The 27138-nt window shown below is 36.5% G+C and overlaps 1 protein-coding gene and 1 long non-coding RNA gene across 2 annotated transcripts; one reads left to right on the top strand and one right to left on the bottom strand.

Moving 5' to 3' along the window:
* The first annotated feature begins 10391 nt into the window (after positions 1 to 10391).
* Positions 10392 to 13505, top strand: LOC132627354 (uncharacterized). The gene is made up of 3 exons (XR_009577848.1): positions 10392 to 10804; positions 11560 to 11651; positions 11826 to 13505. It is a non-coding gene; the product is annotated as an uncharacterized LOC132627354 (long non-coding RNA).
* Positions 13506 to 22203: 8698 nt separating this feature from the next.
* LOC132628945 (uncharacterized) lies at positions 22204 to 26600 on the bottom strand. The gene is made up of 3 exons (XM_060344696.1): positions 26526 to 26600; positions 25934 to 26318; positions 22204 to 22427 (listed from the first exon to the last, which is right to left on the bottom strand). The coding sequence occupies exons 1-3, from the start codon at positions 26598 to 26600 to the stop codon at positions 22204 to 22206; spliced, it is 684 nt and encodes a 227-aa protein (XP_060200679.1).
* Between the last annotated feature and the right edge of the window lie 538 nt (positions 26601 to 27138).

The following is a 27138-nucleotide window of genomic DNA, read 5'->3' as shown; positions in this document are numbered from 1 at the left end:
ATCAATATTTACATATTTATTCAAGTTATTAACGCATATACTCATATATACATACCTTTGCACACGAATCCATATATATATTCCATATAAACCAAAAGTAGATTAAAGTTTGTCCACATATCCTTTACCTCACTTATAAATTTAATTGATTACCTAAATTCGGGGTAAACAGTTTGGCGCCCACCGTGGGGCTAGGATAATAGTGGTTTTTTAATCTTGGCTTCTATCTCCAACCCGTTAGATTAAGAAATCTTTTGCTAATCTCTGTGAAAATGGACTAAATGGCAAGCAGTAGACAATCTGGTCATGTCAACAACAACGAGATTGTGGCCGAAAACGAGAACAGTGGGTTACGAGATCTACCAGCAGATCCGATCGACCCAAATTCTGTTGATTCGAGGGAAGGCCTCAACCGGCAGAACACCGTGAACCAGGAGAATGCCACCCAGCCGGCCACTGATCCCTTAAATACTCATAATTCAATTACTTTATCCCAGGCACAAGGCCGGAAAGTACCGGATACCCCAGATGAGATTAACTTACGTTTAATTTTTGAAATAGTGTAGGAACAGAGAACCGCCATCGCTGAACAAGGAATCGCTATAGCCCAACTGCAAAGTAAAAATGATAAAGCAGCCCCGAAGAGGTCGAAAGGCGTCGCCGAACCCAGAAGGGACGAAACACGGATACTCAAGAGTAATGGATCGGGAGCCGGTTCATCCACCGAAGTTCTGAGAATGCTCGAAACATTGGCAAAGCGGGTAGACTCAACTGAGAAGAGGGTGAAAACATATAACTCTCAGGTAGATCAGATCCCGGGGGCTCCTCCGATTCTAAAAGGGCCGGATTCGAAGAGATACATCCAAAGGCCATTTCCTCTAAGTGCGGCTCCGAAGTTGATCCCGAAAAGGTTCAAAATGCCAGATATCCAGAAATACAATGGGACAACAGATCCACAGGAGCATGTAACTTCGTACACGTGTGCCATAAAAGGCAACGATGTCGAAGAGGATGAAATTGAGTTCGTTTTGCTGAAAAAATTTGGGGAGACGCTATCGAAGGGGGCGCTGACTTGGTACGACCATCTTCCTGAGCATTCAATCACTTCCTTCGAAATGCTCGCAGATGTATTCATCAAGGCCCATGCCGGGGCTAAGAAGGTGCAGGCCCGGAAGGCGGACATCTTCCGCATAGCCTAAAGAGATGATGAATTACTACGAGAGTTCGTGAACCGTTTTCAAAGGGAACGGATGGAGCTCCCTCCAGTCCCGAAGGAATTGGTAGCACAAGCTTTTACCAAAAGGCTTAATCCTCGAAGTTCGACGGCCTCATTCAAGCTGAAAGAAAACTTGTTGGAATACGAGGCTGTGACTTGGGTAGATGTTCATAACCGGTACGAATCAAAGATTCGAGTAAAGGATGACCAGCTCAAGCTCCCCCCAGGGCCCGTAAATGTAAGCAAAAGCTCTGAAAGGTCGAGAAAGGCTTATGACCCGAAGGTCCGGTCATTAAGGGACATGTACCGGCCATACTCTCATTCAGAAAAGTCGAGTTTCAGGTCGGAGAAATCAAGGGTTGGCCCCAGTCAATTCTCCGGTCGGGGTGATAAACGGATTGAGCACCCGTCGAACAGTCGAGGTATATCATTTAGGAGCGACTCCGGGAGTTCGGTTAACAACAAAGACCTACCAAGGATATCGGAGTACAACTTCAGCATCAATACCTCGGATCTCGTCTCGGCCATTGGCCGTATAGAAGAAGCAAGATGGCCGAGACCACTGAGATCAGACCCGAGTCAACGGGACTCGAGCGTGATGTGTGATTACCACAGAACCCATGGGCATAGAACCGAAGACTGTCGCCAACTGAGGGAGAAGGTGGTTCGGTTATTAAAGAATGGCCACCATCGAGAATTCCTGAGTGAACGAGCTAAAGGCCACTACAAGGAGAGAGAATCCCTCAAACGGGCCAAACCGGTGGAACCTCAGCATATAATCAATATGATAATCGGAGGTGCAGATGCTCCTCGAGGGTCGGTGATGAAACGGACAAAGATCTCCATTGTACGCGAGAAGCAGAGCTGGGATTACCAGCTCGAGGGTTCCATTTCCTTCAGCAATGAGGATGCAGAAGGCATCATTCAACCGCACAATGATGTATTGGTAATCTCTGTTCTTATTTTTAAATCACAAGTTAAACGTATTTTGATTGACCCGGGTAGCTCGGCCAACATCATCCGGTGGAGAGTGGTTGAATAACTAAGGCTACTCGATCAGATTGTACCGGTGGATCGAGTACTCAGTGGGTTTAACATGGCAAGTAAAACCACGAAGGGGGAGATTTCTACTAGTCAACATTGACGGCACCATTTAGCAGACGGTGTTCTATGTCATCGAAGGGGCTATGAAGTATAATGCTTTGCTTGGTAGACCGTGGATTTATAGAATGAGGGCGGTGCCATCAACACTGCATCAGCTGCTGAAATTCCCGACCCCGGAGGGGATAAAACCATCCGAGGTGAATAGCCCGCTGCAAGGAAAATGTTCGCGGTCGAGGAAACACCACTCTTTCCTAAAAAATTAGAGCTAAAAGATAATGAGTCGGTTGGAGGCAAGGATGCCCAATAGCAATTAAAGGGTGAGGGTTCGACAGCAGAGCAGAAAGGGTCAGACCCAGGGAATGAAGAGGATAATTTCGGTGTACCAGATCGTTCGTCTTACAAGATGACTCGGATGCAACCAAATCTACAGTAGATGAGCTGGAGCAAGTCATCTTGTTCGAGTATCTACCGGATAGAAAGGTATACCTGGGCACGGGGTTAACCTCGGAGCTCAGGAACAAGTTAATTAAATTTCTTCAAGCTAATGTCGATTGTTTCGCATGGTCCCATATAGATATGACAGGTGTGTCACCCGAAGTGACAACTCACAAGCTCCGCCTTGACGGGAGATTTCCCCTGGTGAAGCAGAAGAAGAGGCCCATGGCAGAGCCGAAACACGTCTTCGTAAAGAACGAGTAACAAAGCTTTTCAAAATAGGCTCTATCCGGGAGAAAAAAATACCCGGACTGGCTAGCTAACGTAGTGGTGGTGCCGGAAAAAAGGTAATAAATTTAGAATGTGCGTTGATTATAAGGATTTAAACAAAGCATGCCCGAATGATTCATTTTCGATGCCTTACATCGATAGAATGATCGATGCGACGGCCGGGCATAAGATGTTAAGTTTTTTCGATGCTTACTTCGGGTACAACCAAATCTGGATGCACCCGGGGGATCAAGAGAAAACGTCCTTTATTACCCGGTATGGGACTTACTGCTACAATGTAATGCCCTTCGGGTTAAAAAATACGGGTGCAACTTACCAACGCCTAGTTAATGGAATGTTCGAAGAACTGATAGGGAAAACAATGGAAGTTTATATTGATGACATGGTAGTCAAGTCCCTGGAAATAGAGGACCATTTAAAACATTTGCAGGAAACCTTCGATGTACTCTGTAAATACAACATGAAGCTTAACCCGGAGAAATGTGCCTTCGGTGTCCGAGGTAGCGGTAAGTGGTGTTTTGGTCTGAGAAGAATCAGGTACACAATTTCCTATATATTATGTGAGTAGGACTATAGGGGATACGGAGACCCGTTATCCCCACCTTGAGAAGTTGGCCTTGGCATTGGTAAGTGCTTCAAGAAAACTCAAACCTTACTTTCAATGCCATCCGATATGCGTAGTGACTACTTATCCTCTTAAGAATGTCATGCATAAACCGGAATTGTCGGGTAGACTGACCAAATGGGCCATAGAGATTAGCGGATATGATATCGAATATAAACCTAGGACGGCCATTAAGTCTCAGATCTTGGCCGATTTTGTGGCAGATTTTACCCCGGCTATGATCCCCGAGATTGAGAAATAACTTCTGCTAACCTCGGGAAGGGCTTCGGGTATTTGGTCTTTACACACGGATGGGGCGTCGAACCTCAAAGGTTTCGGGCTAGCCACCGTCCTTAAAACCCCCGCCAGGGATGCCATTAGGCAGTCGATTAGAACTATAAAATTGACTAACAATGAAGTCGAGTATGAGGCTATGATTGCAGGTTTGTAATTAGCTCGGAGTATGGGGCCGAAATAATCGAAGCAAAATGCGACTCTCTCTTGGTCGTTAACCAGGTTAGTGGCATCTTCGAGGTTAAGGATGAACGAATGCAAAGGTATCTGGAGAAAACCCAAGTGATACTACACCGGTTTAAAGAATGGACCGTGCAGCACGTACCCAGGGAGCAGAACAGCGAAGCCGACGCATTGGCCAATTTGGGCTCTTCAGTCGAAGGGTAGGAAATCAACCCCGGCACCATAGTGCAGTTGATGAATTCGGCGGCAGAAATCGGGCATGCTGAAATAAACACGATGGGTATGACTTGGGATTGGCGCAACAAATACATCGACTACTTGCAAGATGGAAAACTCCCAAGTGACCCGAAAGAATCACGGTCACTAAGGACAAAAGCAGCACGGTTCTGCTTAATAGACGGCCAATTGTATCGACGGTCTTTCTTCGGACCCTTGGCCAAGTGTTTGGGTCCTGGAGAAACTGATTATGTGATGAGAGAAGTCCACGAAAGGACCTGCGATAATCATTCCGGTGCAGAGGCCTTAGTTCGAAAATTTATCAGAGCCGGTTACTACTGGAACCGGATGGAGGAGGATTCGAAGAATTTTGTCCGGAAATGTGATGGGTGCCAAAGACATGCCCCAATGATTCATCAGCCCGGGGAGTTGCTACACTCGGTGGTGTCGCCTTGGCCTTTCATGAAGTGGGGAATGGACATTGTTGGTCCTCTGCCATAGGCACCAGGTAAGGCCCGTTTTATTTTGTTTATGACTGACTATTTCTCCAAACGGGTTGAAGCGCAGGCTTTCGAAAAGATTAGAGAAAAGGAGGTTATTGACTTCATATGGGCACATTATTTGTCGTTTCGGCATCCCAGCCGAGATAACTTGCGATAACGGTCCTCAGTTCGTCGGCAGCAAGGTCAATGATTTCCTCGAAGGGTTGAAGATCAAGAAAATTGTATCAACTCCGTACCACCCAAGTGCAAACGGACAGGCGGAATCCACGAACAAAATGATAATTCAAAATCTGAGAAAAAGACTTGAAACGTCGAAACACTACTGGAGGGAAGTTCTATCGGAGGTATTGTGGGCTTACAGAACCACATCAAAATCAAGCACCGAAGAGACGTCTTTCTCGTTGGTCTACGGGGCTAAAGCCCTCATCCCAGTAGTGGTTGGCGAACCGAGCCTCCGATTCAGATTCACCACCGGCGGGTCCAACGAGGAGGCCATGGCTGTAAAACTCGACCTCACGGACGAACTTCGTGAAAATGCATTGGTCTGTATTGCAGCCCTGAAACAGATAATGAAAAGGTACTACAACTGGAGGGCCAATTTTCGACATTTCCAAGTTGGGGACTTGGTGCTTCGGAAAGTCACTTTGAACACCAAGAATCCCAACGACGGAAAGTTAGGTCCGAACTGAGAAGGGTCGTACAAGGTAACAGGAATAACGGTTTAAGGGTCGTACCGGTTGGAATCCATGGACGGACAACGGTTGCGCAATAACTGGAATGTGGCTTATTTGAAGAGATACTACTGCTAAGGTATGGATGCTTACCCTTGTGATTATTTTTGTTAATCTTTCTTTTTGCAGGAAAGTCGAGTACCAGATGAAGTTAGGTCTAAAAACACGTGTTGCACTCTTTTCCTTAGTACGATTTTGTCCCGAAATGGGTTTTCCGACAAGGTTTTTAATGAGGCAACAAGTACAACGTGTTACTTGATAAAAACGAGGATAAGTGTCCGGAAACTCGGGGGTATATCCTACGAGTGGGAACTTGATAGTGCTTACCCGATCATGCAGCTCGGATAAACACTAGGGGACTGCTATACACACATCGAGGCTTACCCCGGTAAATAGAAAACGAAGCAGTTCAACAAAGCAAGTGAACGCTGTTAGGCGCTATCCCGGAAAAGTCCTCGCAATTTTGTATTTCTCACCTTCGTCCAAAACCGGACCTTCTGTATTAGGTTTCGATGTAAGGACTAAACGATCAGAACGATTCGTGTCCACTTAGTATTTGCTACGGCAAAAACAGAAGGAAACGAACGAAGTCTTCATATCATGTACGTGCAAATACTTGCAATATAAAGATTATTAAGAATTCATTTCGAATGTGTCTTCTTGTTAAACACCCTACACCGGTGATTACCGCCGAAATTTGACATCATTTTATCTAAATACCCTACACCATAGACTATAGTCGAAACTCGACAAAGGCATTAAGGTCGCATTGGACCAAGCCAAAATCTTTTAACACCCTCGAATGGGGATTGCTATATCAAAATTTGATAAGGCAGGGATTCAGGTGTCCGAACCTAATCTATGACAAGTAAGCGGTTGTAAAACAACGGGCAAACTACTCGATCAAATTCCCGGACATAATGTACCGGACGAAGAGAAAAGCCAGCATTTAGGCACAGTCCGGAAAAAATGACTCCGAGCCTTAGATTGCTCTTTAACGGGATTAGCAATTAAGGCGAAAATCACAACAAGTATTCCGATAAAAGAATAAAGAGAATCAGAAGGAAAATGCGCATTCCATATACGAAGTGTTTTTACATCCGAAACTTCGACAAAGTTAAAAAACAAAAACAAGCCAAAAAGGAAAAAGCAAAATAAAGGCTAGTACAGGCCCTGGTCTACCCGGTGCAGCTGGAGCTGGAGTACTCGGATACCGTTCTCTCAGAATCCTCAGACTCGGTGTCGAGGGCTTTCTTAGCTTCCTCCTCGATTGTTCTGGCTTCAAGTATCAGAGCCAGGAGGTCCCCAAATCCTTGTTGAGCTTGTTCTAAGGTGGCCCTCCAGGACTTCCACCGTTCATATGCAACTGTAATCGTGGTATGAGCCTCGGCAACCTCCACATTCTTAAGAGACTCCTCCAAGTCGGTCTCAGCTTTGGCCAATTTATCCACTAATTCTGACCTCTCTTCATCGAGAATTCTTTGAACTTGAGTAGCCGACTCAAGCTCGTCCTTCAGAATGTCATTGGCCTCGGTTGTCTCTTCGAATTTGGTTTTGAGCTCGTCACATATTCGGGCCCTATCCTCGGCTTTCTGTTCAAATACCCTCAACTTCTCCTTATACTCAGCATTCTCGGATTCAAGAAGCCTATGCCTCTCGGCCAACTTCACGGCATTAGTCTTGACCGAATCGAGCTCACTTCGGAGTTAGGAGATAGTGGCCTCGAGTTCATCGAGCCTCGAAGAAAAACAGGCATTGTCTTGGCTAAGGCCGAACTTATTCGCTTCCAGGAGCCGGTTCTTTTCAACCATTCCGGCCAACTCAGCCTTCAAACTAATATTTTCGGCCTTTGCCGCTTCGAGCTTATCCCATCCGCAGTCGACCCGGACCCTGTCAAGTTTATCCTCGATAATAGACGAGGGATATCGCCTTACATCAAAACCTCTATCCGCAATCAGAGAGGGCTTCTCGACCTCAAATTCTTTATTGTAGTTGGGTTTGGACGACACTATGTCCAAAGCGGTAGGCTCAATGAAGGTTTTTCCCTTGGGTTGTGAAGTTGGCTCGGCTCCTTGAGAAGAAACCGAAGGAACATCCTGGTAAGTAGTTTCGGTGTTGGCAGACATTTGAAAGATTGAAAAAGAAGATTGGTGAATTCGAAGTAGAAGACGAAACAATTGGAAGAAATATAAAAAAAAGGGATTGAAAAGGCAGTTGGCAGTTGGAAATTTCAAAACGACAAAGTGAAAGAAGAAGAAAAGAAGCACTTTCGATCAAAGTATGCCAAATGAAGAAGTTGACAAAGATGGTTTCCTTACGATCAATACAGGCAAGAAGTTAAAGGGATGAAAACGATTGAAACAAAACAAGAAAATATGAGATGAAAAAGATCAGAAGTGAAGGAAGTGAAAATGGTGAAATGAAGGGGTGAAGGGCCTTATATAGGCATGGTAACTGTAGCGGTTACAGAGGTTGGCCAACCGGGAGATGCCACGTGTCCCACCATTAATGAGACGTGATATGAGGCGACGTGGGTTACGACGGTTCCCGAGGTCGGCCATTCGGGGAGAGACACCTGGCCGATGTCCGAGGGACGTGACATAACTGTTCCCGCCAAAATTAAAAAGATAAGAACGAGCTTAAGAAACCACCGGTTTTGTGACTTATCCACTTCCCGTTACTCCGGTAAAACTACGGTCCGGAAAGTGTGGGGACTATCTGTATATGATAAAAACCGGATTTATGCAAGACCGGTGAGACCGGGGTCCGAAGTTATGACCAAATGAGCGCGAGTATGATCGGTTTTTCCTTCTGGCCGGGGGGATCGCACCGGATGTGGCTGATCCGAGAAAAGTGAAGCGAATATGTTTGGTCTGGTGTGTCCGGACCAAACTCTCCATTTTCATTGGTTTATTTTCTCCAAGTCAAGTCTTCGTGGCCATTAGTCCGGTTTCTCCACGTCCGAATTGATCGTGGTCGTTAGTCCGGTTTCTCCATGATTGTGGCCGTTGGTCCGATTTACCAGTTGTGGAATCGCCACGCGTCATGACCGCTCTGTCATTCAGTATTGACAACCGTACGGGTGTTAGACCGTACGGTCCTACCTTATCCTTTTAGGTTTCCTTTATTCCAAAAAGGTTTTTATGTTGTATGAAAGGCCCATGAGGCAAAAATATAAATAGTGGACATTTTCTCTACTTTAGGGGGTTAGCTCCTTGAGATCTAGAACATTGTAATAGAAAACATTTATTGAAGCGCTCTCTCTCTCTCTCTCTCTCTCTCATTTTCTAGTTCGAACCAGTGGAGTTTGTCTTATTCATTCAATATAATTTTAGCTTAATCATCAATATTTACATATTTATTCAAGTTATTAACGCATATACTCATATATATATATATATATATATATATATATATATACCTTTGCACATGAATCCATATATATTCTATATAAACCAAAAGTAGATCAAAGTTTGTCGACATATCCTATACCTCACTTATAAATTTAATTGATTACCTAAATTCGGGGTAAACAATTGCAACAATTATTAGGGAAGTAATGGCATATAATGTTATTAGCTGGTGAGTGATTCTTTATTATATGTGGGGGATAAACCTTTAATATTTTATTTTATTTAGTAAAATAGATAATGAAGAGAAAATGTCAAAAAATTGAGAAAAAAGATAAATATTAATAGAGGTCATATAGTGGTGCCACATCACCTTGTCTATGCCTAGTTTTATATTATATATAGATATAGATTTAATGCTAGCATACAACTTAAACTGAACAAGATTGATAAGAACAGAGCACACTACAAACAAAAATAGGAATTCAACTGCGGACAAATTTTATAGCTAAACAACAAAATTCGTCACTAATTTTATTTAGTGACTGATTACTATAATATTCTGTTAGCTACGAAAAATTTAGCAATGAAATTTATAGCTAATTTTAATTTTATTTTTATTTTCTATCCCCGGGGCACCTCCTCTTTCTAGAACCAAATGGCAATATTGTGAAGTTTTGACCTTTTATGTATATGTTATTTTCTTTGAACCTTTCTGGAATGAACTCTTCTGGCCTATGGCCAGTGGCGGACCCATGTGTAAATTTTGGGTGCTCCAGCACCCATTAAAATCAGTCACGGAGTGTATAGCTGTATAGAAAATATAAAGGAAACAGATATAAATAGTTAATAGAGCACCCCCGAACTCAAAATTCTTGAGTCCAGCACCCCCGAACTTAAAATCCTGGGTCCGCCACTGCCTATCGCAATGCTTGGGATTGATAGCCAAAAAAGAAAGAAAAAACAAAGAAAAGAAAAAGTATTAACAACAAAGAAAATGGTCGATCTATCTTCTTTGATACTGGAGTCTATTCCTTAAAAGGTCGCTCGAGTTAAGAATACTGTCTACTAAAATTATTTTTATTTAGTTTAAGACAATAAAATCACTCGAGTTAAGAAAATTCTCCACCAAAATAATCACTTTTCTTTAATTTAGGAAAATAAAATTACTTAACTAATTCTTTATTTCTCAAAATATAATGCCAACCGGGCAACCGTTTTCAAGTACCGAAAATGTGACATGGCATCCCATATTTCTTTTATATTTTTATTATATATAAGCACAGGGACGAACACAGCATCACCGCATTGTAGAAAAAGTAATTTGGAGTTGTACATCAAACTTGCCTTATTTCCTGTTGACACGCGTATTGATTGTTTTCCCCAGCATAGCACATGGACATTAAAAAGAACAGATTATTTCAAAACTCAGAATTAGTGAGACTTGTAGATGTTTGGCTAAATTTTTAAAAATAATTTATTTTAAAACGTATTTTTAATTAAAAATAGTTTTTATTTGATTAATTAATTTAAAAGTATTTTTGAATAACAATTAGTATTTTATCAAACTTTTAAAAAATGCTTTTATATTTATTTTTCTCAAAAGTACTTTTAAAAAAAATATTTTTGAATAAAAATTATCTTTTTAGTTTTTGAAAAATTGCTTTTATTACTCCCTAAAAATATTTATTTTCTTCCAAAAATTTAATCAAATGCCTCACTTTTTTAAAAAAATAAGCGCGAAAAAATAAGTTTGGCCAAACGGGCTCTTGGTTCTCTTTCTTCTTCAATTCCGGTGGTCTCTTCTTCTTCTTCTTCACTATTTCTGTGGTGTCTTAACACTTTCTTCTACTTCTCTGGTCTTCATTCCTTCAAAGGTGAGACTTACTTCTGCTGATATTTCCAGTAGGTTATTATATCTTAAGCTTTTCCTATGGTACTTTCTGATTTTCTTTCTATGGTTCTACTTAAGCTTCTTGACTATAAAAATCTATACTATTATAAATGATTTTAAAAGCGATCGTCAGATTTGACTGGGTTTTAGGCAAATTTCCAGAAATGCCTCTGTCCTTGTGCTTGCTTCTCAGTTCTCTTTAACTGGGTTTTTGGGCAAATTATCTGAGATTCTTTTTCCTTTCATTTTTTCTGTTAAAATTACACTTTTGCTAGTTGTTTTGGTGAGTTTATTCTACAAATTTCTTTGTTAATTTAGATCTTATTCTTAATTATTGCATGCTGGGTATTGTTTTTCCGCTTCTTTTGATGAAAGATTTGTTAGTTTGCTATTAGTTTTGCTGATTTTATTCTACTGGGTATTGTTTTTCCTCTTACTTTGATGAAAAAACTGTTTGTTTGCTATTAGTTTTGGTGATTTTTTACTGAATTTTTACATGTATGTCAATAATTTGATCTGATTCACTCTTGCATGCTTCAAAATAGACACATAGGTGATCTTTTTGAGCGGCTGGTGAATGTCAATCCCAATTTTTTTGGGCACTGAAAGCATCTCAGTGACAAAGCGCTTCTATCATTATCGTTTTGATGGGTTAAATTGCCTTTGCTTCAACCAATTAATTCTTTGTTTAAGCTCTTTAAATGTTTTTATTATGTGCTTAACTAATATTTGGAACAGAGAATTTCCTCAAACGAAGATATTGTGGTGCGTAGAGCTGAAGAGATTAAGGAACAACGACGATCTGAAAGAAAGCAAAGATTATTCAGCTGGTTCTTAACTGATCTTAAGCACTTAAGTTATTCATATGCTTTATAAGTTGTGCTGATATAACTTTACTTTTCGTTCCTTTTTTTTTTTTCCTTCCTCATAATTGTATCCTAATTGCTATGAGTTGTTGCAATTTTTGGACACTCATTGCTAATATGGTGTTCTTGAATTTGTAGGCCACTGCGGTATGATCTACGCAAGGTTAGTGAGTATCAATTTGATCACTTCCTACACTTTTTATATCTATTTGAAGCATCAGATGGTAACATTATATTTGGCTCAACTTTATGTTTACATTCAGCATATGTAACTTTGCACTTAACTTTATATGTTATTGTCACCAGCTCATGATACAAATAAGTGCTAAGCATAAATGTGAAAAATTGCTCTTTGAAGCATCTGCATATACCATCTAGCCCATCTATTCTCCCACCACCACATAGTATTACCTGGGGAATTTTCAAAGTCTGAGCGGCTATATGCTTTTCTAGGTCCTCTTTAAAGTTAATCCTGTTTCTGGTTTGAGTTTTAAAAATGTGTTCAATGTTCAAGCCAATGCCTCAGACTTTGTAGCCTAAATACTAAGTTAACAGATGTTTTATAACACCAGAAAAAGACTAATAAAAACGGCTGGAAAAGAAGAATAATTCCATCGCAGCCGGACTATATGGGAAAAACACCGAGAACAAATTAATAATTTCCTTCCTCAATTTAGCAGAATAGCACGTCTACCTTGAAAGAAAACCAAATTAAGGAAAAGAGAATAAAACTCATAACCCAAAAGAATAGAAGCACATAGATCAAAGAATTGCTGGAAAAGAGAACAAATGAAATAATTGCTGGAAAAGAGAAGACAAAGAGACAACAATTGATCAACAGCACCTAAAACTCGAGCTAGCTAGAAGTAGGCTAATTATGTAATCTTATCATTTAGGTGTATAATTTGTTAAAAAATATACCACTTTAATGTCCTTTTCGCGCAAAGCATGTTATGCTTTCGCTGTTTGCTCTTTGTTAGCTTGATTTGACACCTATTGCCATATTTCTCTTGATAAGAATTGAATGTTTGCAAGTACAACTGCTTGCAATAGATTTATCAGGCAAAAGTGCTTCAACGCCTTTGAAAATATTGATTCCAACATTTTCAACCAGCATCAACGTTGTTGGTGATCAGCCATGACAATTACTTGCTTTGACTGCTGATTACTTTTTTGTATAGAAATATTTGCCTTTAGATGTGAATTCCTTTTTAATGAATCTTTCTTTCACAACGGGAAGTAGGAATAGTTTTAATTTGTATGATTCTTTGTAGCCGGAATTTAACTTTTTGCTACTTTTTCTTTCAAGTGTCTACAGTTTTATATCTAATCCGCCTCGATCTTAAATCGAAACTTGAAATATTCAAGCTTCCTTTCCATGAATCTAACCAGTCAACTACAATGATCATTTACAATCATTTTATTATCATGCCAAATTCTCAAAATTGCATGATAATTTGCCATGCCAATTTCTCAAGATTGCATGATAATTTGCCATGCCAATTTCTCATCAAGGAAATATTATTATATTGAATTTCTCTTGCAATGTCTCTCCAAGACTTCTAGGAATTTTTCTATAAATAGGCATATGTTTGTAGAAGAAAAAAAACCAATCTTTCATCTTATTTGTATCCAAGAGTGAAGAGGACACAAGAACTAGTCTTGGTGTCTCTCTTGGCTCTTTCTTGTAGTAAAAAAAATATTCTATTAGTCTTTATTTGTATTTAGTCTTCTACTCCATAATGGGGTAAGTTTCCTTGGTTGGGATACTAGATGAAGCTTGACGAAGCTATTATAATAAATATCTTTATTTTATTATCTTCTTATGTTGAGATTTGCTCTTTATCATCTTTATACACCAAGGTATTTGATATTAATTATATCTATTATTGGATATAATTATATCTCTTTACAAAAATCTTCATCTTGTTATTTTATTTCTTATTCGGGAGAAGAGAACGACTTAAACAAGTTTATTGATTTAAATGATCTTTATCTTATTTCTTTTAGTCCTAATTCTCGTGGAGGGATTAACTCGAATAAGTTATTGATTTAAATGATTTTTATCTTATTTCTTTCAGTCCTAATTCTCACGGAAGGATTGATTCAAATAAGTTTATTGATTTAAGAGATATTTTTTTTATTTCTTTCAGTCCTAATTCTCACGGAGGGATTGACTCAAATAAGTTTATTGATTTAGCAAAAGCTAATCGAAAGAGGCTTTTGTTCACTTGGTGCACTCAACTAAGATAATTCTTATTTGAAGTCATTACTTTAATTGGTTAACTACACTAATCGAAAGAGGTGTTATTAATTAATTATTGTTTAATGTCACTAATTAATTGTCAATAAATTAATAGTATAAGCGAGAGTGGTGCTATTAACATATTGTCGTTATGTGGAGTGATTGTATTAGAAATAAACAATCATTCTTTAAACGGAGAAATAAGTAATAAACTTTTGATTTTATTGTAATAATTTTATCTTGCCGATTCAAAATATCCCAACCTCCTATCTTTTATTAGAAAAATTCAAAAATATTTCTTATTTTATTATTATAATTTTCAATACTTTTGAACAACTCTTTTTTCATCAGTTTGATCAAATAGTAACAAAAATATTACAAATCTGTAGCTTAAGTGGTTCCAATCTCTATGGGACGATATCTTAAACTTTACTATAATTTGATAGAGTACGAGCGAAAAATACCTATGCACATTGGTCTCGTCAAATTTTTGGCGTCGTTACCGGGGATTGGTAAACATCTACTTCAGATTAATTATTTTATTACCACTTTGAGATTTTTTTACTATTAATTCAAGTATTTATTTCCTAGTACTTGACAAGTGTTAGGGGACTAAAACTTGAAGCCATTACTTACTATTATTATATTGATATTAATAATATTATAGTATTATTATATTATTATTTTAATATTATTATTATATTATATTATTATTTTAATATTATATATTATTGAAGTTATCTTATATTATATTATATTATATTATTATTACTATATATTTTATCATTATTTAACTATCTTCTATTTTTTTTTTCTAATACATAACAAGTGTTGGGGCAAGACTTGAAAAACATATACTCATTCTATGCACCTTCAAAATGAATCTTAATCAACCACGTAGAAATCTGGTTGAAAGTTATTGTCAGGTGATTATCACTTGTAATCTTTGTGGTGGGAACCATCACACATTGAATTGTCAATCAGTCATTTATGAATATGAAGATGATTGTGAACTCTTTGACGAGTTCTCATACGGTGATTCCGAGAAATCAAAAGACATTGAAACTCACCAATTAGAATCAACCAAAGGTCAGTTACTTGTGATTATTGTGGTGAAAATCACCCCAATCATGAATGTCAAGCAGGTAACACTCTCTCATATGGTGGTTCTCGGAGACTGAAAGACCTTGAAGAATTAATTGATAGAATAAGTCAGAGGTCAGTCACATGTGATTTTTGTGGAGACAACCACCAAAGCTTTGAATGCCAAACAGAATGCTATCAATACCTAAATTCTATGTGGAATCAAAGCAACATGAGTCAACCACCTCAAGAGGAGAACACAAGGTTTGAAGAGACTTTGTATAGCTATATGAAAAAGACAGAAGAAAAACATGTGCAGAATCAAATAGCCATGATGCACTTAACAATGCAAGTAAATCACTCGGTAAGTATTGTAAACTCCTTAAATTTTGGTGGTGAACAAATAAATGACATAACATCATGTGAGAATGCATCAACTCAAGAAGACGAGCCTTGTGAGAAAAAGGTTATCACTCAAGAAGAAGGTTTAGATCTAATGGAGATTGCTTACAATGAAGATTTGGTTGAATTTAATTCAACAAATGATGAGTGCATATCCGATTTTTCTTATCCACTTAAATTGATTAATTTTGAAGAAAATAAGAATGAAGAGGTCACAAGCACAAATGAAATATCCTTTGATCATAATTCTTCAATTTCTTCTAAACGTTATAATTTTGTGAATTTTGTTATTGGAGATTTTCAGGAAAAACGCAGGGAATGATCTTTGTAAAAAATGCAAAATAGAGTTAAGGAAGATCATACGCAATTATTTGACTCCTCAAGACAAGGACAAAAAAGAGCGCTATGTGCGAAAAAGAAAAATGTTTTATGATGTTCTTAGCCAAATGAACTCCACGAGGAACTAGAAAAAGCGAAAAAGAAAACTTGATTCACAATTAGGAGTGGAGTACACAAGTTCTCGGAGGAAAAAAAAAAGATTTAAGGGAAATTTTTTACCCCTCTTGTTTTTAAAGTATGTGTCACTGAGGACATGACACAATTTAAGTGTGGGGTAGAAGAAAACACTTTTATATATGATTTTTTTTCTTTCTTTTATTCTTTTTTCTAGTTATATATTTGATTTTTATGATTATTATTTTTCGTGAGTTTTTATTTTTATTTTTTTTATCTTTGCAATTTTTTTTTCCATCTTTTTTTTTTTTATCTTCCCCGTAGCCATTGAGGGTGAAGCAGTGGAGCCTTGTAAGTCCAGTAAGGAGTGATAGTGCACTTAATTAATTGAGTAGGTTAATATCCATATCAATGTACAACTAAAATACAAAATGATGGCCTTTCCAAAAACAATGTCACTTATGCAGGAGTAACTCCATAGCGATTGGCATGCCCGAATGACTGGTTAATCAACCGCATTTGAACAATTTCATTATTGGCACAGGTAATTTTCTAGTTTATACTTAAGTTAGGCTCTGAAAGTTAATAGAGTTAACAAATGAACTTATTGCACACAGAAGGTGTGTGGTTGCAATTTCTTTCAAGCTTTCTTCTGCAACTGTATATTTGAAAGCCAAAAAGATTTTCACTTTATTTTAATATTGAATAATTTAATTTATTATATAAAAATATTCCTCTTGTAAAATGCTAATATATCAAAATAAAATTCTTATTATCCAATATCAAATATATATTTATTATATTTAAGTCATAACTTCCTTGTTTGTGAGTTTATTTTTGTGAAGGCAAGAACTAATATCTTCAATACTTGGCAGGACTTTCGGAGATTGAGAAGCATTACGATCAAAAGCAAGGAGAATTTACAATCTTTATTCTAGAACTTGCGCCAAATGTCTTTTGAGGCGAAATCCTAGAGGACACTGATTTTTAAAAAATGAATTAGGCTTTTTTTGTTTACCTCAGTCTTTTCTAAATATCGCACCAATTAAAAAAAAAATATCCCTAGCACTTGTTTGAAGCCTAAATATATTCTTCTTTTTTACACCTAAACCAACACAAATTTAAATATGCAATTCCATGCTTATGATTTGAAAGTCCTTTTTCATAAAATAAGTTTGGAGCTCATTTTGAAAAAGAAACAGAATTAAAAAAAAAAACAAAAAAAATGGTGGTTATTATGTACAAAACTCTAAGTACATCAAGGGAAAAAAAAGCATCAACTAGCAAATATGTGAAAAGTCGGTTCTAAAAAAAAAAAAATGCTCCAAAGCTGGAAAAAGGCAAGTCATAATAAATATAACCTTTATCCTACCAGCTTGAAACCAACATTACAAGCCCAAAAAGTCCTAAATGATTTTAGAAGTCAGTGTTTGGTCTACATTAATGGAGATAGACATAAAGGGCAAGCCTATGAACAAAAAGATGAAGGATACTAAATGCAGATGATCGTAAAATTATCAATTTCAGATAAGTTCCGAAAAGAAAGAAGGTGAAGCTTTTGTCGAACAAAAATAAAAGCAGAAACAAAGTGAAGGTTTGATAAATATGGAAATTATAAAGTTTGGAAGCACGATAAATTTTATTTGATTAAATTTCCATTTTACAAGAGTAGCCATTATTAAAAAAAAAAACTTTTCCTTCAAAATTCTTTCCTCGAGGACGAGCAAAAATTCAAGTTTGGGAGTATTTGATGGGTATAAATTATTAATGTAATTTCAATATAAAAGTATAATATTTTAAAAATAAAACATGAGTAATTTATATCATATTCTCGCACTTTTCTAACAAATCTTGCAGGAAAAGAATACATGGAAAAAGAGAAGAGGCAAAAACTAAAAGCCAAGAAATGTGGATGCATTCGTGAAAACTTCACCAAAGACTAGACAAAGTCAAGAGAAACAAAGTTAAGACAAATTTTCACCAAAATTTCATGATAAATTATCATGCCAAATTCTCAAGATTGCATGATAATTTGCCATGCCAATTTCTCAAGATTGCATGATAATTAGCCATGCCAATTTTTCATCAAGGAAATATTATTATATTGAATTTCTTGTCACGCCCCGAACCTGGGCCTGGACGTAACACGGCACCCGGTGCCTGACTGCATGTGACCGAGCGAACCAACTGACTGACTGAATCAACATGTGATATCAAAACATAACTGAATGTGAAAATAACTGAACATACGCTGATATACTAAAGGTCTGACTAAAATCATAATGCGGAAATACATAGAAAATCTGAACGTATATCTAAAAGTAGTCAACATGGCTAAACCAAAACGATTGAACAACTGCCAACAAGGCTAACATAATAAATATCTGACTGTATGGACTGTGTCTATGAAGCCTCTAAGAGTACTGAATGATAGAGTTGTCTATAAACTGAAATAACTGGATAGCTGACAACGCCCCGAAGGAATGTGGGGCTCACCAGTAGCTGATACGTGCACTCCTAATTAGCTGAGTCGTCAACCTGTGTATCGTTACCTGCATCGCGAGATGCAGGCCCCCAAGCAATAAAAAGGGACATCAGTACATTTGAATTGTACTGGTATGTAAAGTAACTGAAGCAATAAAATACTGGAACTGAAACTGAAACTGAAAACTGAAAACTGAAACTGAACTAAACAGGAAAGTAAGAAGCTGAAGTACTCCCTGTTCTGGATGAAGAATCACTTGTAAAACTGTAAATATAACTGTGGCGTGGGGCCCAAATATTGTGCACAAAAACTGTGGCCTCTGGACCAAGCAATACGTATGCATAAACTGTGGCCTAGGGCCCAAAAGTACAGATACAGGTGTTCAACATTAACCATTTACAAAACTGAGACTGGCTATAGCTGATAGCATGATAACTGTTTCTGATTATGGGACTCATGCAAATAACTGGTTATACACTGACTGAGACTAATGTGATAACAATGCATAAGTCTATAAAGATTACGTGCTGAGTTCATGATGTTCAAAGTGACAACCATGAACGAATTCGGTAACTGCAACCCTAGAAGATAACAGTTCTATATCATATCATGAAACTAGGGCTAAACTATATTCTGAGTCAAATTGCGGACAAGTATGAAGAATGAGGCGTAGGGAGAATCATGAATATTCCCTAACGTAGATAGTTAGCCTCACATACCTTAATTCCAGCCTTTGAGCGTAATACAATGTTCGTCAACCCTTTCAACTTTGATCTATATCAATACAAGTCAAAGGGATTCTATATTAGCAATAATATTCATGCTTTGGTCATCTAAGCATTTTATCAAACACTTAGTGGGCATAAAGCTCCACAATCTCCATTAATGGTGTTTCTTCACCCAATTCCCATTCTATTACTTCTAGGTGATTCTACAATCTCAATTAGGTGTAATTAACATCATTCTTCATCACCCACATAAATACAACAATCCCAAGTCAACAATCCAAAACTCTAGCATAGCTCATATAATCCTCTTTATCAAACCCATTTACTATTCTTCCAAGAACTCATCAATTCACAACTATAAATGATTAGAGAGTAGAAACATTACCTTTTTGAAGCCCAATCCTCTTGAATTTGGGTTCTAGGGTTTTCACATCCAACAATAATGTTCCAATCTTAACTCTATGGATTAGAAGAGTTTACTCAAGTTAGAAAGGGATTAGGGATTTAAATTCAACCTAGAATCATGATAAAAACTTACCTTGGAAGATCTTGAGGTTTGGGACTTGTTCTCTATGAGTTTAGAGAGAATTTTCGTGAATGGGGAGGCTGGGGAAATAAACCCCAAGTCCTAAATATAGCTTAAAACGCGTAAACCCGACTTTTGACCCGAAACTGACCCTGTCATGCGATGGTCGCGCGACTCACAGGCAGCGCATGACCATACTCAGATCAATATTCAGAGTAGGGGTTTTTGTGCGATCGGCGTGCGGCGCGGGGCCATCGCACGCGCCCGCACGCGCCTGCACAAGTGACGGGTATCGGTTCTGAACAACGTTCGGTAAAATAGGCATAACTTCTTGCACAGATGTCCGTTTGAGGCCCATAATATACCGTTGGAAATCTATTTCAAGGGGCTACAACTTTCATCAAGGAAGTTTTCCCAAATTCTAAATTAATATAGGGGTTATGTTCGTTGGAAGTAAGACCTTCTATAAACTCACTTGCAAACATACCCCGTAGAGTGGCTTCCAATTTTTCTTTGCCCAAAGACATTTCTTATGACTTAATTGGTTTTCAAAACATTTCCTATAACCTTCATATTGATTCCATTATATTATCATCTTATGAGTCAAACATTCGTCCGAAGTTACGAGGTGTTACATTTCTCTTGCAATGTCTCTCCAAGACTTTTAGGAATTTTCTATAAATAGGCATATGTTTGTAGAAGAAAAAAAACCAATCTTTCATCTTATTTGCATCCAAGAGTGAAGAGGACACAAGAACTAGTCTTGGTGTCTCTCTTGGCTCTTTCTTGTAGTAAAAAAAAAAAATTCTATTAGTCTTTATTTGTATTTAGTTTTCTACTCCATAATGGAGTAAGTTTCCTTGGTTGGGATACTAGATGAAGCTTGACGAAGCTATTATAATAAATATCTTTATTTTATTATCTTCTTATGTTGAGTTTTTCTCTTTACCATCTTTATACACCAAGGTATTTGATATTAATTATATCTATTATTGGATATAATTATATCTCTTTACAAAAATCTTTATCTTGTTATTTTATTTCTTATTCGGGAGAAGAGAACGACTTAAACAAGTTTATTGATTTAAATGATCTTTATCTTATTTCTTTTAGTCCTAATTCTCGCGGAGGGATTAACTCGAATAAGTTATTGATTTAAATGATCTTTATCTTATTTCTTTCAGTCCTAATTCTCACGGATGGATTGATTCAAATAAGTTTATTGATTTAAGGGATATTTGCCTTATTTCTTTCCGTCCTAATTCTCATGGAGGGATTGACTCAAATAAGTTTATTGATTTAGCAAAAGCTAATCGAAAGAGGCTTTTGTTCACTTGGTGCACTCAACTAAGATAATTCTTGTTTGAAGCCATTACTTTAATTGGTTAACTACACTAATCGAAAGAGGTGTTATTAATTAATTATTGTTTAATGTCACTAATTAATTGTCAATAAATTAATAGTATAAGCGAGAGTAGTGCTATTAACATATTGTCGTTATGTGGAGTGATTGTATTAGAAATAAACATCATTCTTTAAACGGAGAAATAAGTAATAAACTTTTGATTTTATTATAATAATTTTATCTTGCCGATTCAAAATATCCCTATCTCTTATCTTTTATTAGAAAAATCCAAAAATATTTCTTATTTTATTATTATAATTTTCAATACTTTTGAACAACTCTCTTTTCATCAGTTTGATCAAATAGTAACAAAAATAATACAAATCTGTAGCCTAGGTGGTTCCAATATCTGTGGAACGATATCTTAAACTTTACTATAATTTGACAGAGTACGAGCAAAAAATACCTATGCACATTGGTCTCGTCATAATCCCGCAGGTAGGCTGCAGTGAAAGAGAGACAGTAACTAAAATTCAAAATTGTTATTGGAAGGGCACCGTTCTTATATCATTTTTGCACATATGTAAACTGAGACCTATATTATATTTAGATATTCTTTTATTGGTTTCTTTGCTTATTAGTTTCTATTCAAAATGTGGGGATTTAGCTTTGGCGCAATGTAATTGATTTAATTCCTGAGAGAGATGGTGATTGCATTACTTCAAGGCTATGTGCAACTTATTTCATGCTTATTCTGGCATAGTGGCTCGGCTAATGAGGCTTGTTTTGTTGTGCTTCTAATCAGAGTTCTCACCATTTCTTTCTTAGGTCAAGTTTGAAGCTCCATTAATAATTGTATCACAAGTTTTCTATATATAATTAGGAAGATTGTACAAAAATTCTAGCATTTGATTATGGTACTGGAATGAAGTGATTCTCAATTGTTTATTGTGCATATGTATGAGACTAGTTACGCAAGGGCCCGTGCATATGTATGAGACTAGTTACGCAAGGGCCCGTACTAAGTCCGGGCCCAAACTCAAGATAAAGAATTACATTGTATGGTAATTAGGGAACCCACTTTTTTAAATCTTATAAAAAATGACCCACTCCATCTCCCTGCTCCTCCCTCTCTCTCTCTCTCTCTCTCTCTCTCTCTCTCTCTCTCTCTCTGCCTCCTTTCTCTTGCCTCCTCTCTCTCACTATCGCTCTCTCTGCTGCGCCGCCTCTCTCTCGATCACCGAAAAATTCACTCAGATCTGGTGGTGGTGGTGAGTGAGTTGGTGTAGCTGGTGGTTTTCGCCGGAACTCCGGCTTGATCTCGTCGAGGGAGAGATAGAGATGAACAAAGGGAGAAATTATGTTGCTGCTCATCGAACTTCGTCGGTGGTTTTGGAGTTCGCTTGAGAACAGAACTTCGACGATGGCTAGTGGTTACTGCTACTCCGTCGTTGGTGGTGTTATAGTTAGTTTCTGTATAATAGTGGATAATATTGTATAATAGTGAATGAGAGGTGTGCATACACCCATATACACACCTCTTATACATTTTTATACACCTATATACAAAATATATCTGTCTTGTATAAAAGTGCAATTCTTATTCAAAACCAGTTTAGATATATGTTTATACCCACATATACTATATTGTATAAATGTATAAGTGCGTATTTTCGTGTATAATATTGTATAATTATATCTTTTAGTGTATATACCTACACATTATACATTTCATACACCGATATACATAATGTAACTATCTTTTGTATATAAGTATACAACGTTGTATAAAAGTGTTTTTGGGCTATATTTTAGCAATGTAAGTTTTGGGCTATACTTTTGCAATGTAAGTTAGCAAATTCTACATTTCTGAAATTTCCCCTGTAGAAATAGATAACTTAATTAAAGAAATATAATTTATTTTGCACTTTTAAATGTATAATAATTAAAATTTCAAATAAGTATATTTCCAATATATAAAAGCAAAATTTTCATTTCACTCTTTTAATATCTTAACTTTCATTTTGATGAAATTATTTACATCAAATCAGATGTGGCGTCAGAATTTGAAGTTTATGACTTCTGATCCTAATTTCTTTTAACCTAAACTAATAATATATGCATACTTAGTGAATTTTTAAGATTAATACAGAATTTGAACCAAAGCGCTACCGAATCAGACCAAATTGACCAAATTCGTAGCTGACACACCAACTCTGTCCTGCTTCAAACTCATTTTGTGTTTATTTTGAACTCACTTAAAATATGTTTTCATCTTCTAGAATCACCTAAGGCAACAAATTTTTTCAATAACTCCAAATTCATACAACCATATTTATAATCTTAGTTTTGAGTTTTTACACAAATAAACCTAATGATCATACACGAATATTAATAAATAATAATTAAAATACATTAATAAAGTAAAAGTTCTTAAAACTATACCTAAAAATAATTTTAGGACAGATTTTACACACACATATGAGTTCACTAAAGAAGCAAAATATTGGAGGTTTAATAAAGGATAGAGTAAGACCTAATAAATCCTCCGGTTATAAAAGAAAATTTGGCTCCAAAGCTGTATAAATTTTTACCCAAATATATAAGGACAAATAATAGACTTCATCCATCCCAAAATATTTGTCACATTTCAATTTTTTGAAAAGCAATTTGATTAATCTTCGGAACTAAATTAAATTAGATTAATCTAATATTTTAAAAATTTAGATACTCAATAATTATATAAAAATATTTTGGGATGAAGATGTAAAAAGTAATTTAATAAAAAGCAAAAAAGAACAGTTTCAAGTGCCACGTATGCAAAAGTGGGAGTTTGCAAAAGTAAGAATTTGAAAAAGGGTAAGCAACACAACAACCACGTATGCAATTTACTACCCTGTGGGTCCCTATGGTATGTGTGAGGACGACAAAAGTTTCAGATCAGCGCTTATATATAATAGTAATATATAGAATACATCATTTGGTTATGTTACTGGAACGAAGTGATTCTCAACATAGAGAAGCTTGTACTTCGATGTCAATCTAATTCTTCCTTGGGTTGGGCACTTGCTCCACTTGCTCCCGTGCGTAGCACCGACATACATTGCTAGTTACTACTATTAAGAAGCACCGGTTGGTGCTTCTTTTTCGTCGTCCGTTGTGGAACCCCCCCCCTAATAAAAAAAAATAATAAAAAAATTTGGGCCCCATATTAAACAGGCCCATAAAAAAAAAATTGTAAAAAAACAAAATTGTGGACCTCATATATATTAAACAACAACTAATAATAAAAAAAATTGTGGGCTCCATATTAGACACCATCCAATATTTAAAAAAAAAAAACTGGAACCCACCACATCCAAATTCACGGGAAAAAAAGTGGACCCCATATTAACAAAATCAAGCAATATTGAAAAAACCTTTGCTTTCTTGGCCTGCTTCAATAAAACCTTCGGGTTGCTCCATGTAAATTTTCTCATTTAGATCCCCATTTAAAAAAGCAGTTTTTACATCCATTTGGTGAATGTGCAAATCAAAAATTGCAGCAATAGCAATTAAAAGCCTTATGGATGTAATTCTAGTTACCGGAGAAAAAGTATCAAAAAATTCTAGGCCTTCTAGTTGTTTAAAACCTTTAGCAACTAGTCTAGCCTTATATTTATCAACAGAGCCATCCGGTTTTAACTTTTTTCTAAGGACCCATTTACACCCAATTGTTTTACAACCCGGTGGTAAATCAACTAACTTCCAAGTTATATTGGAAATAAGTGATTCCATTTCATCATTTACAGCCTCTTTCCAAAAAATAGCATCATGTGAAGATAAAGTTTCTTGTAAATTGAGAGGGTCATCTCCAACATTAAAAACATAAAAATCAGGACCAAAATCTTTTTCTACTCTAGCTCTTTTACTTCTTCTTAACTCAAAATCATCACTTTCTTTATTTTTCAAAACAAAAGTAGAAGAGCTAGGTAGTGACAAAATATTTTCATTAGTCCTATGACCTCCACTATTTTTAGAATCAAATGAAAATTTATTTTCATGAAAAATAGCATCTCCTGATTCTATTATTATATTATCTTCAAGACTAAAAAATCTATAGGCTGTACTATTTGAAGCATAATCAAGAAAAGCACAAGTAGTAACTTTTTTACCCAATTTACTTATTTTGGGATCCATTAGCCTTACATAAGCTAGACAACCCCAAACTCTTATATATCCCAAATTTGGCTTGTGACCTCTCCACAACTCAAATGGTGTTAATTTAGTCTTTTTATGAGGCACACGATTCAACACATAACAAGCAGTTAAAATAGCTTCACTCCAAAAATTTAAAGGTGCACTAGACTCAATAAGCATGACATTTGTCAACTCAACGAAAGTTCTATTTTTTCTCTCTGCTACACCATTAGATGCAGGAGAGTAAGGTGGAGTAGTTTCATGAATTATTCCCAACGATCTAACAAAAGAATTAAACTCGTTAGACTCATATTCACGGCCTCTATCACTTCTAATTCTTTTTATTTTTCTACCAAACTGATTTTCAACTTCATGGAGATAAATTTTAAAATTTTCAAAAGCATCACTTTTATTTTTCATCAAGAAAACATATGTATACTTAGAAAAATCATCAATAAAAGTAATAAAATATCTATTTCCTTCACGAGTTAAAATTCCTCCAAGTTCACAAATATCAGTATGAATTAACTCTAATAATTCAGTTTTTCTTTCAACTTGAAAATGAGGCCTTTTTGTGATTTTGGCTTTACTACAAGCTTCACATTTTTCAAAATCCTTTTTAATCATTGGGATTAATCCTAAACTACTCATGATTCCCACATAACGATTATTAATATGACACAAACGAGCATGCCAAAAATTAGTGGAAGAAAGCATGTAAACAGAATTAGTAACTTTATTCATCTCAACATTCAACTTAAACATCCTATCACAAGCATACCTCTTTCCCACAAAAATACCCTTTTTCACTATTACATATTCATCAGACTCAATAATTTGTTTGAAGCCTGCTTTGTTAAGAAGAAAACTAGACATCAAATTTTTTCTCATAGAAGGAGTAAAAAGTACATCTTTTAGAGTTAACACCCTTCCTGAGGTAAAGCTCAACTCGACATCTCCCTTTCCAAGCACTTGAGTAGTGTGAGAATCACCAAGCATGATGGTTTTGGGCTCCTCAAATGGAGTATACACTTTGAACCAATCTTTGTCATAGCAGACATGACGGTTTGCACCAGAATCAGCCCACCATCCATCAACATTTTCAACCATATTTATGTCTGTTATCATCGCCACAAGTGGCTTTTCGGTAATGTTCGCCTGAGGTGTAGGACCACGTTTCCGAAACTTGCAAAATCGAGCAATATGCCCACTCTTGCCACAGACAAAGCATGGTCCTCTATTTTGTGCTTGTTGATTTTGTGCTTGGTTGATACCACCATTATTTTTCTTGGGAGGTCTACCGTTATTTTTCTTAAATATTTTCTTCTTAGGCTTCATAGAGGTATTTTTGTTAGCATTAGGAGCAGCATTATTTGAAGTAATTAAATTTACCTTATTTGTGACGGGTTGTAAGCTGCTCTCTTCCGTTTGCAAAAGTGCATCTTGACCCCTTGCTTCTTCCTCCATGCGTATTCGCATAATCAACGTTTCAAGAGAGGTTTCCTTTTGTTTGTGGCGCATAGTTTTTTGAAATTCCTTCCATGAATGTGGAAGTTTATCTATTATGCCACAAACAATAAGGTTATCTCCAATTTTTATTTCCTCGGACCTGAGCTCTCCAACGATCATTATAAAATCTTGGGCTTGGTCTGCCACTGATTTGTTGTCCACCATTTGGAAACGAAAAAATCTACTAGCAGCATATTTTTTCGCTCCAGCCTCCTCGGTATCATATTTACTCTGCAACGCTTTCCAAATTTTCTTTGCAGTAGAGTAAGTTCTATCATAATAATCATAAAAATTATCTGATAGACAATTAAGTAAATAATACCGACAACTTGTATGAATCTTTATCGTACTTTTCAGTTTTTTCTTGAAGAGAAATAAGTTCTTCATCATTCATGGAAGAGTTGTCTACTTTATTTGGATTCTTCTCATTTAACACATAAGAAACATTGAGAAGGCTTAAGTAGAACAGTACTTTACCCTTCCATCTCTTAAAATA

Source organism: Lycium barbarum, chromosome 2, assembly GCF_019175385.1.
Source record: "Lycium barbarum isolate Lr01 chromosome 2, ASM1917538v2, whole genome shotgun sequence".
Taxonomy (NCBI): Eukaryota; Viridiplantae; Streptophyta; class Magnoliopsida; order Solanales; family Solanaceae; genus Lycium; species Lycium barbarum.
This window is presented reverse-complemented; position numbering and strand designations above follow the sequence as displayed.

Excerpts from the sequence above, each read along its gene's own strand:
- LOC132628945 (XM_060344696.1), bottom strand. The coding sequence starts at position 26,600 with ATGGAGGAAGAAGCAAGGGGTCAAGATGCACTTTTGCAAACGGAAGAG. Across the intron at positions 26,319-26,525 it reads TACAACCCGTCACAAATAAG|TTTCGGAAACGTGGTCCTAC; the intron begins GTAAATTTAATT and ends CGATTTTGCAAG. Across the intron at positions 22,428-25,933 it reads ATATGTAATAGTGAAAAAGG|AAACTAACTATAACACCACC; the intron begins GTATTTTTGTGG and ends ACTATTATACAG.